We start from the raw sequence: 17,154 nt of genomic DNA on the forward strand, positions 1-17,154 counted from the left end.
AGTGCAAAATGGATATGCTACTGGGATTTTACAAAAAGAAAACACCAACTAAACGACTGAGCTTTTTACCAATGCATTAAAGTAACATTTTTGGGCTGCCTTTATATTTGTATATTTTTAAAATATTTTATAGCATATTTTTGGGTGTTTCCTTTACATTTTGCGAATGGGAAACATTTATGTATATTACATTTTCTTAATAGTTAATAAAACCACATAAACAACAAATTTATTTAAAACATATTACCCAATAAATAGTTTATTTGTTTCGTTTTTATTTTATTCGTATTCATACATTTAACATTTAACAATTGTTTCACAGTTCAGCGACATTATTAATTGTAAATAATTAATTTATATTTATTTTAATTCTCTTAATTGTTGTTGTTTGTTATGTTATTTATACTACACACTACACTAACAACGACGTGTAAAAATAAATGTATTTTTATGTAATATTCTTCGTTTCTGTTTATCTCTGTTTTCTCCATTTTCCCGGAACCAACACTTATGGCCATCGCATAAGGTGTTGATTCCCTTCCTCTGCTTGGTGCTGCTTCCGGCATCGGAAGCCAGGATGTGTGTGGCATCTGAACAGCTTCTGTCCGTTAGGTAACGAGGTACAGTGCGCCTTGTTGCGAATCGACACAGTCAACTCCTTCATCATTGGGGGCCCTTCATCAATGCCACGCGAACAGCGAGTGCGAAACGAGCAGGTAGCCCGTGGTGACAATAATGCTGCCGATCATGATGGGAAAGCCAACTCTGTGGGTTCGGAAAATCGAATTAGTATGCTGTCCTCTTCCAAGGATTACCCAGACCTACTTGAAGAACTGCAGGAAGGTGAACTTGTAGCCGTGCTGCTCCGCCACTCCGGCACAGACCACATTGGCAGAGGCCCCGATCAGAGTGCCATTTCCTGGAATTAAATTATATATGTAGATTATCCTGTGGAGCAAAGGACTGCAAGTACTTACCACCCAAACAGGCGCCCAGGGCCAGGGCCCAAACCAGCGGCTGTAGTGGCAGATTCAAGGTGCTATTCTGCGCCAGTGATATGGTGATCTTGACCATCATCGTGGTCAGTGGGATGTTGTCCACAAAGGCGGAGGCCACAGCGGAAACCTGCACAGAATAGTGCTTAATAATATAAAATGAAGATTACAATATGCTGCGAAACTCACCCAGAGAATGATCAAAATGGCCACCATCAGGCGCCGATCCTCGCCAACTCCCAGGATAATGCCCTCGGTCATGTTGCCGATCCACTCAATCAGTCCCAGTTCCGTCAGCGCTTCCATGAGAATAAACAGAGCTGCGAAGAAGAGCAGCGTGGACCATTCCACGCGAGCCAGTATGGCCTCCATGTCCTCGATGTCCGCCAGAATGATGAGGAATATGGCACCCAGCAGTGCGGTCCACCCTAAAGACAGTCTCTGCAGTTCGGGTACCGAGTGCAGGAAAAACAAACTGATCACAAAGAGTAATGCGGCAGAACACTTGATCAGCAGCGGCTTGTTGCGAATGGGATACTACAAACGATCGAAATATATTAAGTATGAGTAGTATTTTATTTAAGATATAGCCTACCTTTGCCTGAAGATTGGCCAGTGTTTGTTGGTAATTGGGTGCCGGTTCTATGACCGCCGTCATGCGTTTCTTGAGGCTTCTCTTCAAGCGGTTCACCTTCTTCATCAGTGTCTGCCGCACCAGCTCCTCGTCCTTGGAATAGGCCGATAGACTGGCGGCTGCCCGCTTCCACACGTGAATCTCGTGACGCAGTTCCTCCACCTCCGGCGAGTCCTTGAACTGCAGATCACTGATGTTGCGAAACTTGAAACGCAACTGGATATAGGTCTGCACCATCACCAGGAGAACTCCGGGCAACATGTGCAAGGTGAAGACAGCAAAATTGACGCCCTGAACCAAAATATATGCATATATCAATATATATGTTAGATATCCAAAGGAATATTCGAGCTTACATTCTTGGATATGTAGCTATTCGAGGCAATGATGACGTTGGGCGGATCCCCCACTGGAGTCAGTGCACCGCCAATGTTCGAGTAGATGACCATGCACATGAGTATGGGCACCGGATTGAGGCACATGACCTCGCAGAGTCGTATCGTCACCGGGGTCATGAGGAGCACAGTGGTCACGTTGTCCAGGAAGGACGACAGCACGGCGGTGAACAGGCAGAGGCAATTGATGAGTGGCCAAACGTGTCCGTTGGTTATCTTGTAGGCATACACAGCCAGATAGTCAAAGACGCCCGTCTCGGAGAGAATGGCCACCAGGATCATCATGCCGAACAGCAGCAGCAGTGTCTCCACATCGATCCAACCCATGATGGTGGCCATCGAGGGCCTGGAGTTCAGTGCAGCCAGTATACCAACCGACAACGTGGAGGCGATGATGGCAGCAAAGGTTCGATTCACAATCTCCCAGATGATCATCACATACAGGCCGCAGAGCACAGCCGCCGCATAGATGACGCCATCCCTCTTGTAGATGGGCGACTCATCCACATTCAGCTGGAGCGGCAGTTCGCCCTCGATGGAGCTGGTGAACTCGAAGCTCAGCTCCGTGCGATTGGCCTGGGCCAACCACAAGGGGTCGGTGGGACTTAGCTCGAAGGTGCGCTGCTTCTTTGTGTCCCTGGTGGCGTCTATCAGATCGGGATAGACCACGTCCAGTTGCCACACCTGGCTGGCATTCTCGATGTAAATCTCCATACCCTCGCCATCGAAGTAGCTGCGCATCACCTGCACCTGGAGCAGGGGCAGTGGCACACTCGCATTGATGGCCAGCTCGTTCTCCTGCAGCCGGAAGGGTCCACGCAGGCCCAGGCCAATCCTCTGCAGGCTGGCGGTGGCAATGGGAAAGACTCTGGGTGAGCTATTCCTAGGAACACTTATGAGGCTCAGCTGGTCCACATGCTCGTTGTTGGACATCAGGAAGGCGGTGAAGACGCACCAGACCACCAGGAGTACGGCTATCTTGAACCAGATGAGATACTTTCGTATCTGAAAAAATAATATATATGTACAATATATATCTCTGATTATGCAAGCCATTGATGTAGGAAACCTACCAAACTTTTGGCATGCGGCTCGGCCTCGTCGTGCTGATCATCGTTGTTGTTCTCCAGATCCCTGCAATGGGCACGGGGAATCACAGAAAACTGGTTGCACTAATTACGTAACTGACAATCGAGACGCACAGAACTACGAACCTGCCATCCAGCACCCGCACCTGACCCGCCTCGTTCGTCACATTGATCCCGATCTGTGTGAATGGCTGGCTGGCCAGCGCCGTCTCCTCGTGGTGTCCATTCTGCACACTCCGCAGCTCCGACTCCTCCGCCTGCAGCTGGTCAACATCTGCGGTGTACAAAATAGATGCGCTTAATAATAGTTATCCCTGAAAGACATTTCCGGCTGATTGACCTAACCCTGCCACGAAATTGGCAAATATTTGTGCGAAAATTCACTCATTCGCTGCTCGCGAAAGGACAACTGGCGCTTAACTGTGGCCATGTCACTTTGGCCAGGAATCGGGCTAATTCAGCTGTTCAGCTGCCTTCTGTGACGTGTTTGTATTATTTTATTGGCCCAGCCGTGCGGTAATCGAGTCGAGGCTATAAATATCCCGAAATGGCCATGGGCGAGCTGCGGCTGACATTGGCCAACTGACTGATGGCTGAAGACAAGGATGCGGAAAAGGACACACTGGGAACTCGAAGGTTCTCGCCGCGCTTAATTCGGCCCTTGGGATTGGGAACTTCTTTAACTTCTATTCTTGATAACACATCTAACATAAAATGATATATATTTTGTATATTTCGAGACTATGATGATTCCTCTTGGCAGTAAACCAATCATTAACTGTGCCGAATATTCAATTTAAAGCAAATTTACTGAGTCATTTGGCACTGAGCCCTCTAATTTAAGGAACCCAGCGCAGATTATGTCCACTTGCGAACTGACATCATATGCCGGAACAAGACTGAAACCCTGGCATTATTATAATTTCCTAAGCCCCAAATAGTGGGTCTATCAAAACAATTGAAGATAAGCTTGGACTCAAGTTTTTGGTATGCAAATCAGGCAAAAATGGGGGGAAAACAACAAACCCAATGTCAATGCCAACAGCCGACGCAAATGGCAATAAAAAATTCAGCAATAATTACGGCAATAAAAAAGGTGGCCAAACAGCCAGACATAAAAAGTAAGGAAATTATGTGATGCGAGGCAGGACGCAGGACACGGGACGCAGGACTTACCGCCATGCAGACGCTCGTGCTCCTGGCGAAAGGACGCAAGACTGGGATCCTGACGAATGCGCTCCGGCAGAGTCCGCCAGACCTGTAAGGCACCTTCTGTTACTTCGCTGCATGTGTGGAGCAGGATTCCAAGGCGGAGCAGGACGAGAAGCAGCAGGACGAGGAGCAGCAGGATGAGAAGCAGCCGGGTTTTGTTACACATCGGGGAGCAATGAAAAAAGAAAGAGAGAGAGAAAAGAAATGGGATTTAATAAGATTACACGGCTTGTGTTGGAATTTGTTTGCTCAGGTACTGCTGGCAATGGGGTGGGCGTGGCTCATTTCGCCGCCCGCCCCTCCAAAAACATTCAATAAATTTTTTAGCACATGCATATTGATTTTTCTCCCATCGCTTTAATATATTATTTCCTCAGCACGTGCGTGCAACAATTTGTATTTATTTGATTTGACTCTTATAAAGACTTTAAATCGAAGTTGTTTATCCTAAAAGAGATTTCTCGAGGGTCTCAGTCGGTGCCACATGAAGTGGAAACTCACTTGTGGTTGCGGAACTGAATGAAAATCTGCTTAGCTCGAAAAGGATTCTGATTGACAACAAATCTGAAAAGGGCTCTTAGGCAGCTAGCAATAAAATCGGATTTAAATGTATTTGGCCATTTGGTTGACGACTGGAAAGTGGGAAAATTATAGACGATATAGGAAGATTGAATTTACGTCGTCATGCTAAGAAGTCAGTACTTAAAAAGGGATACACTTACGATAATAAATTTGTAACTAAACTTCTGACTAGCAGATGAATCACTCAAAAATATCTTGATACTTAATGATAAACATAACAGAATGGGCCACCCAGAAGCCACGTGGCCCACCTCACGTAGTCCGCCAGATAACTAAGAACGATGGCAATTCTCATTCTAATTTACCCATCTTCAATACAGATTTGTAAATCACTTCCAAGAATCTGAGAAGCCGAGCTCAATTAAAGCGCAATGCCAGATGCGACAAGCTCTATAAGTCGGACCGTTTAAAGGTCGTTATCAGAGGAAAAACTCATCGGACCAAAGAGACTTGTCTATTTATAGTGGTCGTAAAATATTGTTTACCATTTCAAATGCGACTTTAATGACTCTTTGCCATAATGACTGCCATCCAGCCAGCTGAGGTCCACCAACTTGATTGGGAGAAGGTTTTCTCGGTGGGAAAATAAACAACAAAAAACACTTGAAGTGCATTGGGAATCGCATCACGTGTGCGGGCTAAATAAATGCAATTTGTGCACTTGGTTCAAGTGGGCACACAAATCTTAATTCAGTCGGCTTGACTAAATTTACTTAGGCCTGCCTTAGAACGATAAAAGTGCTCGAAATAAGTCATAAATTATATTTACTTAACGTTCAATTAGCCGCCTTGATGGATGGACGCTATGTAGTCATGTCATAAATAAAAACAGAATCTGAATCAGAAACAGAAACAAAGACAAGACCGCCAAAGTAATGCTGACACTGATTTTCCACACCGCCATATACACGATGTTATATGGCATACAAGTCTATGTACATATGTACATATGTAGCCCCACATAGCGAGGCAGAAATTTCAGCTTGAACTTGCCTCAATTGCAATTATCAGCTTAGACAGCTGTGGTTTTCACAGCTCGTTCATAACTCATAAGTTCTTTGATTGCCCCACGTGATGGGGCAAAATGAAAGCATGTGTCGAAGGTTGTATCAAAGAAAGGATTCACAAAAGAGTCTAATAGAATCTAATTGAATAACAGTCGGATTGGCTATGGGTCTGCAAAGCAAAGGTTTAGTGGAAAAATTCAATATAAAATCACTTACAAAATCTGAAACATGTTTTTCTGGATGTTAAAAAAATCTCTTTAGCCTGCTTAACTGGTTCAGCTAATCACATCGTTAGCTCCACTTTAATCCATCCAAAATAGGTACAAATTTAAGGGGCGCATGTGGGAATTTTCTCATAACATAAAAGAATTTGTCAAGCAGTTGTCGCCTCCTCAACGCAATGATTAAATGATTTTGTTGATGGCTCTTAATACTGTGAACAGCTACTGCATGTCACGACGTTCATCCGCTGAAGTGCGGACAAGTGTCCGTGCCAAAGATTGATTCAGCCAACGGAAAGGACACCCACGAGCAGCAGGATATCCTTTATATAAGGCAGACAAGCTATCATTAGCCGGAGCCAAACGAGTTTTACGCTCCACTGAAGTTCCCGGCAATCTGTCGGTTTTTCTGTGAGCGCTACACATCAAAAAATATAATGAGTACTCTTGAAAATGCATAAATATTAAAACAGAAGGCTAGACTCAATAAATTAACTAAATTACGGCTTTGGGTGTAAACTTGTTTCACTTAAAGGGGTTTTACCAGTACACACTACTAGGTTTTTAGCTATAATTTTGTGGCTCTGTAGGGAAGGTGAACCGCTGACAAGTTGCTTAATACTAGAACACAATCTATTTTGTTGCCCCCCATCCCTGGGACACATACTCATCCTCGTATGCGTTATCCTCGACGCTGTGGTTGGGATTGTAGGCCATCCTTGGAGGGGAAATGATAAAATGTTCAGGGGTTTTCGCGAAACGTGACACTCAACAAGTATATGTATATATATAGGTATGTATGTGTTCGCGGAAAATAAAGCGTATTATTACGTAAATCGCGAGCTTCTTTAAAACGAAAGCCGGGCAAAATGAGAAATTTTCCTCGTTAATCGCATATTTCTCTGCGCCGCTGGGATAATGCAGATAATGGGCGGAATTGGGGGCGGAGCGCCGATCTGTTCAATTAAATAGCGGGATCGCGTTGCCTTGACCACTTGTTGTTGCAGCTGCTGCACTGCACTGAACTGCACTGCGCTGCGCTTTTGATTGTCGCGTGCCCTTTGCGGTGCTTGGCTTTTAGTCTTTGCCGCCGATCGTGACTCGGATCGGGTGTCTATATGCGGTCGAAAGCTCAAGCGGTACTAACTGCCGTCCGCCGTTTTTTACCCTATTTTGTAGGTTTTAATGCACTCGCCGTCGCAGCGCAGTCGCGGCGCAGCAGCAGCGCATTTGGAAGCGGCGGCGAAGCAGCGCGGCAAAGAAGAAGGTAAACACAAGCGCTCAAATGGAATGAAATTTCCTGATATTCACATTCATACTCGCATTCACATTCGCTTTCCATCTTCATCATCAGTTATCTCTCGCTGGCCGCGCTTTGCTCATTATTCGCATTTATGCTTTCCCGGCGGCCACTGCAAGTGCACTCAAAACCAACGGCCAACTCGACCAATCCACCGTTCTTACACTCGAAAAAATGGCAGGTAAATAAGGTTAATACATGGCTTTACAAAAAACATTTATTGAAATATTAAGTTAGAAATAGTATTCCAAAGAACTTAGTTCCAACTGGATTAAAACAGTAAATATAAGTTACTACTAATTATACTACTACTACTACAATATAATAATAATTATGATACTACATGTATCAAAATTATTAAATTTTTAAATTTTTTAAAAAATATAGTTAAATTTTTTTATTAATTTAAAATAGACCAACAACTGTATTATAATCATGGAATTTTAAAATTCACTTCATTATTTTGTCTTTTTTTACCTTGCAAGTAATTTGATAAATATACGAATTACCATTTTAAAGACCCTAATTCTTTTCAGATATTTTTTTGAGTGCAGCTTAACCCGAGCACAGGCTCCCAGTGACCTCCCCTCCCCCCTGCCCACTCATCGCAAGGGGTTCTGTTTTCATTTTCGGCTTCGTCAAGTGCCCTCTCTTTCGCTCAGTGTTTACTCTTCCGCTCTCTTCCGTCATTGTTGTTATTGTTGTTATCGTTACTGGCGTTGGCTTATTTGCACTTCTTTCAATTACACTTGATTTATCACATTTGACAGTTGCTCTGCGATGCTTTTGATCTTGCGCTGCGCTACGCATAGTTCTTTGGGGACTTAGGATCCATAGAGCACCGAACATTAGATTATTTTCTATATTTACAATACATTTATGCAGTTTACCAACTCAATTTAACACAATTTCTTAATATTCATATTAGGGAATAGTTTGGTAAAGGAATAGTAATAAGAACTCTCTTTCTCAAGTGTATACCATAGCATATAAACCATTATAAAAACTCGATTATAACCTCAAAAGTCAAACACTCTCGAAAATAACGTACTGGTAACTCACTTGATATAGTTCCAATTATAAGTTCTATTTTAAGCCGTAACCCGATACAATTTTCATCAATTTGTTCCGCTCGTTCTAAACGATTTTATGACACGAGATGAGCTATGAACCCAGTCATATACATAGTATATACATATGTATATAATATAGTGTAGGTTGATTCTGCAATTTGGCGAGGAATCAGCTGCTCAAGGTTCGCTTTGTTAAGGAGCATTGCGAATTATGAAATACTCGTGGACCGCCTAAATTGGGGGCGTATTCAGTGGATGCTTCTTCGAGTTCAAGGGTGCCTTCAATTCGCATGCAAATTTGAGAAATTGAGCCAAATCCAAACGCCCCCACGTGATGCGAAATTCAGCGCGTATTCATTTTAGACATCTATATATTTATATACATATACATATTCAAGTAATTGAAAGGCACCCCGGGGAAATGGCGCCTGTCAAAACTTTCGAGCAGACTCATGTCAGAAGTGAAGATTCTGCCGCGCTAGCTGAAAATATTTTCAGCTTTTTGGCCAACTCAACAAAAAACGCTGGCTGCTGACTCACTGACGTCACAGGTGTTCCGACCAAGTTTGCATAATGCGACGCAGGTAATGCTATACTTTTGCCTCAATACTACCAGTAGATTAGAAAATCAAGGCAGCCCAGGGGCACAAGTGCAATCTGACACCCGGAGCCACCTAATGATAGCCATTTCGCAGCTTGGCTAATGAAAAAGGTCTTCAAGCATGAAGATATATATATAATTACACATATATATAAAGAACTGTACATATAGATCGACGTGTTGACCAAGTGCCACAAGTGTTTGCCGTGGCCGAGTGAAATGCAATTTAATTGAAACGACGCTGGGTTTCGCATTACGGCGGCAAGTTAAGAGCCCTGGCATTGAAATTGAATGGAGATAGCTATGGAAGAAGCACAAATCGAAGGGAAACTGAGGCGCCACTTGTCGCCGTTTAGCGTAAAGTGCGCCATTTCGACGGAAAATGGCTTATGGCTATATACATAGATGGGGCACGCCCCGTTTGGCTGTTTATTCAGAGAGCTATTCAATCATTCGATGCGATTAACTCACAAAACATTTCAGTCAGCAAACTGCTGCTAATTTCAAGTTCAATAAGCAAATTGTTTGAAAAGACAATTGCAGCTGGGCAATTTGTTGATTTGCATGTCAAATCACTTCAACTATAATTAGTTGACACAAAACATCACAATTGGCCAGGAAATATTTTATTGTTTTGCCAGCAAACGAAGCGAAGCAAGGCAATAGGGCAATTATGTTTGATCTTTAGCGCTTGTTAAAAATAAATGTTCTTAAAATAGCTTCTCAATTTAGAAATATTTCGGCACAACATTAAAGTTCACAACGCTTGAGTGGGATGGGCAATTGAAAGTGCACGCACTTTTTTCCGTTTGATAAATTAAATGAACACGCGCTCGTCAAACGGCTTTCCTCTAACGCTCGGATGTATATTAAATCAACTCAAACTTGCTTAAGTAAGTCGCACTCACACAGATACAACTGCTCACGCACACATGTGCGGCGTGGAGAGTCTAGAAAGATGAGCCTATAAATATATATGTATATATATATATAGGTCATTGTGCGGCAATGTGGATAACGAAATTAGAGAGCCGAAAAAACGTTATTTCATCCAGTCGGTCATTCGGTCGGTCCTCTTGTCCATTTAATTTTACTCTTTGTATTTCTATGCACAAGCAAAATGATTTCTAAATTAAATAGTTTAAACAAGTGAAGTCAGCTTACAAAGCTAAGCAAAGTTTTCAAGCATTGAAATACTAGCAGTGAGTTGAATTATCTTGTAGTAGTTCCTAAAAGTATGCAACGCTTGCTATTCAACTATTTAACCTCTTAAAAGTATTAACTTCTATAAGCTATATAACATTATTTTGTAGTATTTAACTGTTAATAAATGCAGCTAAGTTTACCAACTTTTTTTCACAGTGCACACTCCTCTTGCTCCCGTGTTCGCCAGTGGGCATGTCATTCGTGTGGCGCTTTCAATGCGACACGCTTCATTAATTTCGAGAAAATTGAAAGCCTGAAACGCTTTGCACTCGGCGTTTGCCATTTGGCGATGTGATGTGTGGTGGCATGCGAGAGCGACTTGAAGTCTTATTTGTGTTCTTTATTTTGAAATCAGTCTGAGGCGGCGGGTGGCAGGCCTCGATTAGCAAGTTAAATCTTTCGCCGACCGTGCGAGTATTTTTCCACTGCGAAAAATGCGAGTTAATTAATTGAAAAAGCGTCACTTGGCAGCGACGTGGATTGCGGCTCCATAGAGTGGCTGCTCGGCAGAGTGGCGAATGCCGCACGTTCCTAATGGGCTCATAGTCACACGTTTCGCCGACGCCTCCATAAATCGAACTGTGACTGAGAATGGTCATTTCGCCAAGGGCAGGGCTAAGTGGTGGGTGGTGTTGGGCTGGAAAATGTGGGCGGGAGCGGGTCGGAGTGGAAATCCAGGCGGAAAGCAAAGGTTCAGCTTGCAGTCGACTGCTGTGTGTGGTATGCAAATTGTCGGCATAGCGGTAGTGCTAGCTTGCATTCATTTGCATTTTTAATTTCCACATACTTATAGTTTACTCGCAGTGCATCAATTTGCAGTTGTAGAATATTTTGTTTAGCTAATTAGTATGCAGTGCTGTTTAGCTTAGCTTATAATTTCTTTGGAAGTATTTATTTATAGGAATTATCATGTCATATCTGATTGAGTTGCTTGTAGTTTGTTATTTATGTTGTTTGATTCTTCTAAAGATACTGTACCGGTTTATCTAGCTAAATATTTAAGTCTAAATTATGCTCACTGCTTGCGACCTTTTCTTTGTGTTTCACGGCAAGTGTCAGCTGCAGTACCTTAACCCAATTTCGGCATTAAATGTTTTAATTATTCATGTGTCATGTTTATGGCCCTCGCTGTCGTCGACGTGGCTCAGAAGCACAAACATCCTGGGCGGGCTCATAATCACATTCTGAATGAGCTTGGAGGAATGCAGAATCGGGCACTGGGACTGGGCCAGCATTTGACCTTGGCTGGGTGCTCGAGGTCGCCGTCGCAGTTCGCGTTATGCGAAAGAATTTCTACTTTTGGCTGACCCACATTTAAGGCGTGGTGGCGGTGTTAATGGCTTGCTTAAAATCGCCGACGAGACCACGGGGCGAATGAGCGATGTGCGTGGGCCAAAGTTAAGCATACGCAGTGTTGGCTTGGCTCCTGCAGGCAATTCCTTCCAAAAACACAAGACACACAAATTGTAAATTAATTGCAGAATAATTTGGTTGCAGGAAAAACGGAGTTTTCGATTTGTTTTTTCGACTTTGTTTATTTTCCCGTCGCCCATTCGGTCAAATAAATTAATTAGTATTTGTCTAAGACCATCTCTTTTTTATACCGTTTTAATAGGAATGAAAAGTTGTAGTCACGTTGCCAGGACACTTTAAGGACCCAACAGCACGGCCCATTTGACATCCCGATTGATGGATGGATTCCCGCGAATGCCAGTACCTGAATCTATGAAATATTCCAGCGAATTTCTTTTCCAATTCAATGAAGTGTTCTGTATTGAAACATTAATGACAACGGAAACAGGGCGCCGCACATTTGTCCCTTGTTTTGGGCAAACGGAAATTAAATGTCTGACATTAATTTCTTGCTTGTTTTTCTCATTTTTTTTTCGGTCGACACATGTTGCTGCCATTCAAGGCAAAATTAGACCCGTACACGATTACATGTTTATGTTTATGTTGTGGTCGAGACGGGCACCGGAACTGCCTTCTATCCGGCCCACTCCACTCCGGAGTTTCAGGCACGTGCTGTTGGCCGGGCCACAAGAAACCCATATAAACATATAAATATACGAGTATGGGAATTCTGCATTAGCAGATGTAAGGCAAAACAGGTCTCGCCTCATGAACTTTGGCATATTTGCCCGGCCATCGCAATCTTATAATGGAAAAGGTTCAAAGGGAAACTTTGTCTAAGACAAAAGGGCCTCATAACCAAAGAAAATTCGCTACTTCAATAGTCTTAATGTTGGCTAAAATGTAGATCTGAAGTATCTGACTTAGTACTTTAAACTTTGAAGTTTATTTTAGAGGTCAGCTGAGTATGCTTATGGTTAATTTCATGCAACTTCCATTAAATTGACAAACTAATTGCTTTTATTAGCTTTGAATAAAAGCTTCTTAACTGCTGTTTCACTTTGTAATCCTTTTCACATTTTTTAATTGAAGTTGAACTCAATGCCTTTGAAAGGATTAAAACCATTAGCCAAGAGCTTAAAAATAGTGCACAATTGGTATCATAAATAATGAAGAAATTCATTCTCTTATTAAATTACTGATTATTTAAATTTACTTATTATTTAGATTTACTGATCATTTAAATTTACTGATTATTTTAATTTACTGATTATTTAAACTGTACTGCTTATTTAAATGTACTGATTATTTTAATTTACTGATTATTTAAATTGTACTGATTATTTAAATTTATTGATTATTTAAATTTACTGATTATTTAAATTTACTGATTATTTAAATTTACTGATTATTTAAATTTACTGATTATTTAAATTTACTGATTATTTAAATTTACTGATTATTTAAATTTACTGATTATTCAAATTACTGATTATTTAAATTTACTGATTGTTTAAATTTACTGATTATTTAAAATTTACTGATTATTTAAATTTACTGATTGTTTAAATTTACTGATTATTTGAATTTATTGATTATTTAAATTTACTAATTATTTAAAATTTATTGATTTAATTAAGTATGCTGACTTACTTTGGCTGTGGAAAGCGGTCGCTCTTGGTGGACGCCTGTCGGTGGAACCGCAGGCGCTTGGCCACCTTCAGCCGCATCCTGAATGGCCAGATGTTCTTGCGCTTCTTGTGGATGCTGGGCACCCTGCCGCCGCCACTGCCGCTGCCACTGCCACTCCCACTGTGCCGCCGCTGTCCCGTGGATGATGCGGCAGTGTGGCCCACTGTGCCGGAGTCCGTCGTCTTGCCGCTTGGATGGTTGTTGTTGTTGGTTGGGTTTGGTTGGTTTGGTTGGTGGGTGGCAGTGGTGGGCGGTGGGCTGGGCGCAGCGTGAACACGAACGGGCGCAATTTTGACCGAATTCGGTGGGTGAGTTAAATGGTTAAATGAGTTAAGCCGGTGACGTCTAGACGCGATTCGGACTTAAACTTTTGGGCAGTGGTATGCGTTGAACCCTTTTCTATTAATACTAATTATTATCGCAAATCACAAGAATTTATCTGTGGGCTTTCAGGCCTTTCTCTTGTACATCTTGATGTAGAATAGGTCTGTTTTGTGCCTACGCTTCATATAAACGAGTCACGCATACGCAGTGTTGGCTGCCAGTAGTAAATAAATTGATAAATAGAAATAGAAAACAGCTGGTTTTCCCGAAAAAGTTCATGGTTGCGTCACGCCGGGCAGGGATTAATTATTCAGGGTCCAGAGTGACGAAAATAGTCGACCGATAGACAGGCCTAATTGGGAATCAATATTCGTTTATTTAGTTTCCCATGGCCTCATTTCATCTAGGCACCAAATCAGATGGCACATCAAAAATCCAATCGCCAACTACAAGGGATGATCACGTACGTCATCGTTCGCGGCTCATGGAGCACGTTCCATCGGTTGATTTCCGATGGGCTTACGTACCCGTATACTTTCGTATTAAGTTCTACTTAATTATGGTGTTTGCTGCTAATTAGTCGGCGTAACCCTTCATACATTAAACAATTTAAGAGGGCGCATAATTAAAAACCCTACCCGAGCACATTTCAAATTATGGCCGGCCATCTGGGGGATTAGGCCGACAGGATGTGGCCGAAATTCCGGGCCAAATGCAAAACAGACACGTGGCAAGGACTCAGTTCGGCAGAATGTTTCACCGAAATAAAAAAAATATATATAATGTTGCCGAAAATATCCTGTGCGTTAAGCGGAAATTGCTTTCAGAGATATGTCCCCGGTTGGGTGGGAAATATATTTTTATATATTTGCCAGCAAAATGTTTGCTGATACATAATGTGTCAACAAGGTGGATTAGCCATCTACGTTGTGGGTGTGGAACCCATTAATATGCCAGACAATTTGGGTCAAGCTTGCTTAAAGCCATTTGCTTAAAGAAAGTCCAACTTTCCTGAACTTACTTATGACCATTATATCCATTAGTCTAATTAGTAATTGATTTCAGTACGCTTTTCGAACGCGAATGCAAAGCAGCTTGAGGGCTTTATTTACAGACTTTTCATTGTTTTGTCAGCAAACTTTTCGCATCCTGGCTGAGGACTCTAGAATCCTTTGGCAAATTAACGCCCCAAAAGTTTGGTGTTGTCAAAACCCTCAAGCAATCACTTAAAATTTATTTGAGTTTTCCCTAAAAGCCATCTTCGTTAGCTCTAGCTCATAAATGCTATTTGTGGGTTCGGGGGGAGGAAAAAGTGATGGATGCGATGTGTTTTGTGGGCACACTCATATCTAGACTGGCATGAATATTTCAAATGAGTGTCATGAAAAGTTTGCAAAGCTTTAAACAACTAACATAAAACCCTGACACGCATGGGTCTTCATTTCTGTGTTGCCTACTTTTTGGGGGCGCTATTCATTTTCATTTCCCATTTCCACTTTCATTTTACCACACGATGATGCTATGCTGATGAATCAATTTGTCCTGCAGAATATATTACTTATTTGCGTGGCCTGTCAGTGGTCAATTATTGATTGGGTTGGGCCCACAAGGTGCGACCCCGAGTATCATCCATAAATTATGAAATATTTGCCAGCAACTGATAGGCTAATTCCTCCTAAAGGACCTCCTCACATGTCATCGAATGCCACAAATATTTAACCACAAATTTGTAAGTACCAGGTGGTTCGTTTCCCACATAAAAAACGTACTTGAATTCTGGGGAATCCTTCAATTAATTTATATATAATATATGTATAGACATGCACTGCAGTCACCAGACGCTAGACAATTATTCAGAAAGTCAGAAGCAGAAGCAGACTAATTACCAACGCTTAATGCGAAGAAATTGCTCCTTTTTTGGGCCCGCCTAATGAGGAAAATTATCTTGAGGTAATAAGAAACTGGAAGTAGAATGGATCCGACTGCCAGTGGAACAAAGGAAAAATTTCCATAATTAAATGTGCTTCTATCTCCTTTAGATAAGCTCACGACCTGCTGCAGCCACAACCCTGAACTTCCGGGAAAATCTCACTTGCTTCTTACTTGGAAATAAGAAGTTTTATTCTGTGATAAGCTCACTTTAAGTTTGATTTTCTTTTTTGTTTATGGCCCTTTTGTGCACTCGGTTGTTTGATTATTATTTATTTGTATCGCTATTGTTTGCCACTCGAACGCGGATTGCCGGGCAAAGTCGCACGTCCGTTTCAAGCGAAAGTTGTAAACTGAATAAATCTGCGGGCTCGCTGCCGCGTTCCTAGTTATTTCAGCCGGTTACTGCCGATTCCGATTCCGATGCCCATCCGATGCCCAACCGATGCCGATCCGATGCCGTACAGGCGTAGTCATAGCTACTTATTCCGATACTGATGTTGCTGCTTCGTGCGTCGCCGAAGTCGCAGCTGTTTTCGGTTGAATGGCGCATTGAAAGCGCCGCCGCAAATTGAATGGAACTTTGCTGCTTTCAATAGCTGTTGAATGCCTCTGGCTTGAAAGCGAGGCCTTGTTGCCACTGGAAGCGCACGTATTCCAATGGCCAACAACTTGAACTAGTGGCTATCAGACCGGCAGAATTTGCTAATGATGCCTAACTTTATAGTTCATTTATAAATGTATATATATGACTCAGTATCACTGTTTTATATTAACAAATATGTAAAATTCCAGTTCTGTTACTAACTCTTTAATGGCTTCACAATATTTTATATTCGATAAGTTATTTTAGGCGGATCTGTCTAATCATTTGTTTACTTCAACTCAAGTCCGCTAATTTGAGCAACTGAATTAATCGGCCTACCTAATGCTATTCAGAGCTTAGTGACCACGAGCAACCGGTCGAGCAATTAGTGTGAATTTAAATCACTTGTCACACAGCCCAAAAATAGTCATGAAAATGATACGATACGGAATGTAAGTGGAGAATCTCGCCGAAAGCTTTCGAGACTTTCGCGGAACGAAAGTGAAATCTGCAAAAGAACTCAGCTTTATCAAATTTAAGGCCGTCCGCTTGTTTATTTATAGGCCAAAGTTGATAAATCCCACTGAAGCTTCCAATTCCGACAATATAGACGACCACGCGCGGTTCCATTTGCATGTGTTTGTATGCCACACTCACTGTTTTCTTTTTTTTTTCTTTGTATGTTCTGTATGGGCAGACAAAAGGCGAATTTATCAAACGCCAGGCCATGCAAACAGCTTCTGCTGTGCCCCATCTCAATTTTCACGATTTCGGTTCGCAATCCCAATCCCAGTCCCAAACCGAATCCCAAAACCCATGCCACTGACAATGAAACCCAGGCAAACACACTCCAAGGAGCTCAGTGCGAACTCGTGTATGTATTAGTTCTCGTCACGAGCCATTTGACATTTGAGCGACTTTAAAGCTAAATATTAACGCTCTTTTATTCCGCAATT

The 17,154-nt window shown here is 42.2% G+C and overlaps 1 protein-coding gene across 2 annotated transcripts; it reads right to left on the reverse strand.

Moving 5' to 3' along the window:
- Positions 1-302: 302 nt before the first annotated feature.
- Positions 303-15,951, reverse strand: LOC122618390 (P protein). 2 transcript variants are annotated; one of them, XM_043794802.1, is made up of 11 exons: positions 15,823-15,951; positions 13,321-13,897; positions 4,289-4,395; positions 3,239-3,386; positions 3,098-3,158; positions 1,986-3,029; positions 1,591-1,920; positions 1,185-1,532; positions 978-1,125; positions 826-919; positions 303-765 (listed from the first exon to the last, which is right to left on the reverse strand). In XM_043794802.1, the coding sequence occupies exons 2-11, from the start codon at positions 13,395-13,397 to the stop codon at positions 681-683; spliced, it is 2,442 nt and encodes an 813-aa protein (XP_043650737.1). In that variant the 5' UTR covers positions 13,398-13,897; positions 15,823-15,951; the 3' UTR covers positions 303-680. The 2 variants fall into 2 exon arrangements, with proteins under 2 accessions (XP_043650737.1, XP_043650745.1); XM_043794810.1 differs by lacking the exons at positions 13,321-13,897; positions 15,823-15,951 and adding an exon at positions 6,802-7,289.
- Positions 15,952-17,154: the final 1,203 nt, after the last annotated feature.

Source organism: Drosophila teissieri, chromosome 2L (assembly GCF_016746235.2).
Source record: "Drosophila teissieri strain GT53w chromosome 2L, Prin_Dtei_1.1, whole genome shotgun sequence".
Taxonomy (NCBI): Eukaryota; Metazoa; Arthropoda; class Insecta; order Diptera; family Drosophilidae; genus Drosophila; species Drosophila teissieri.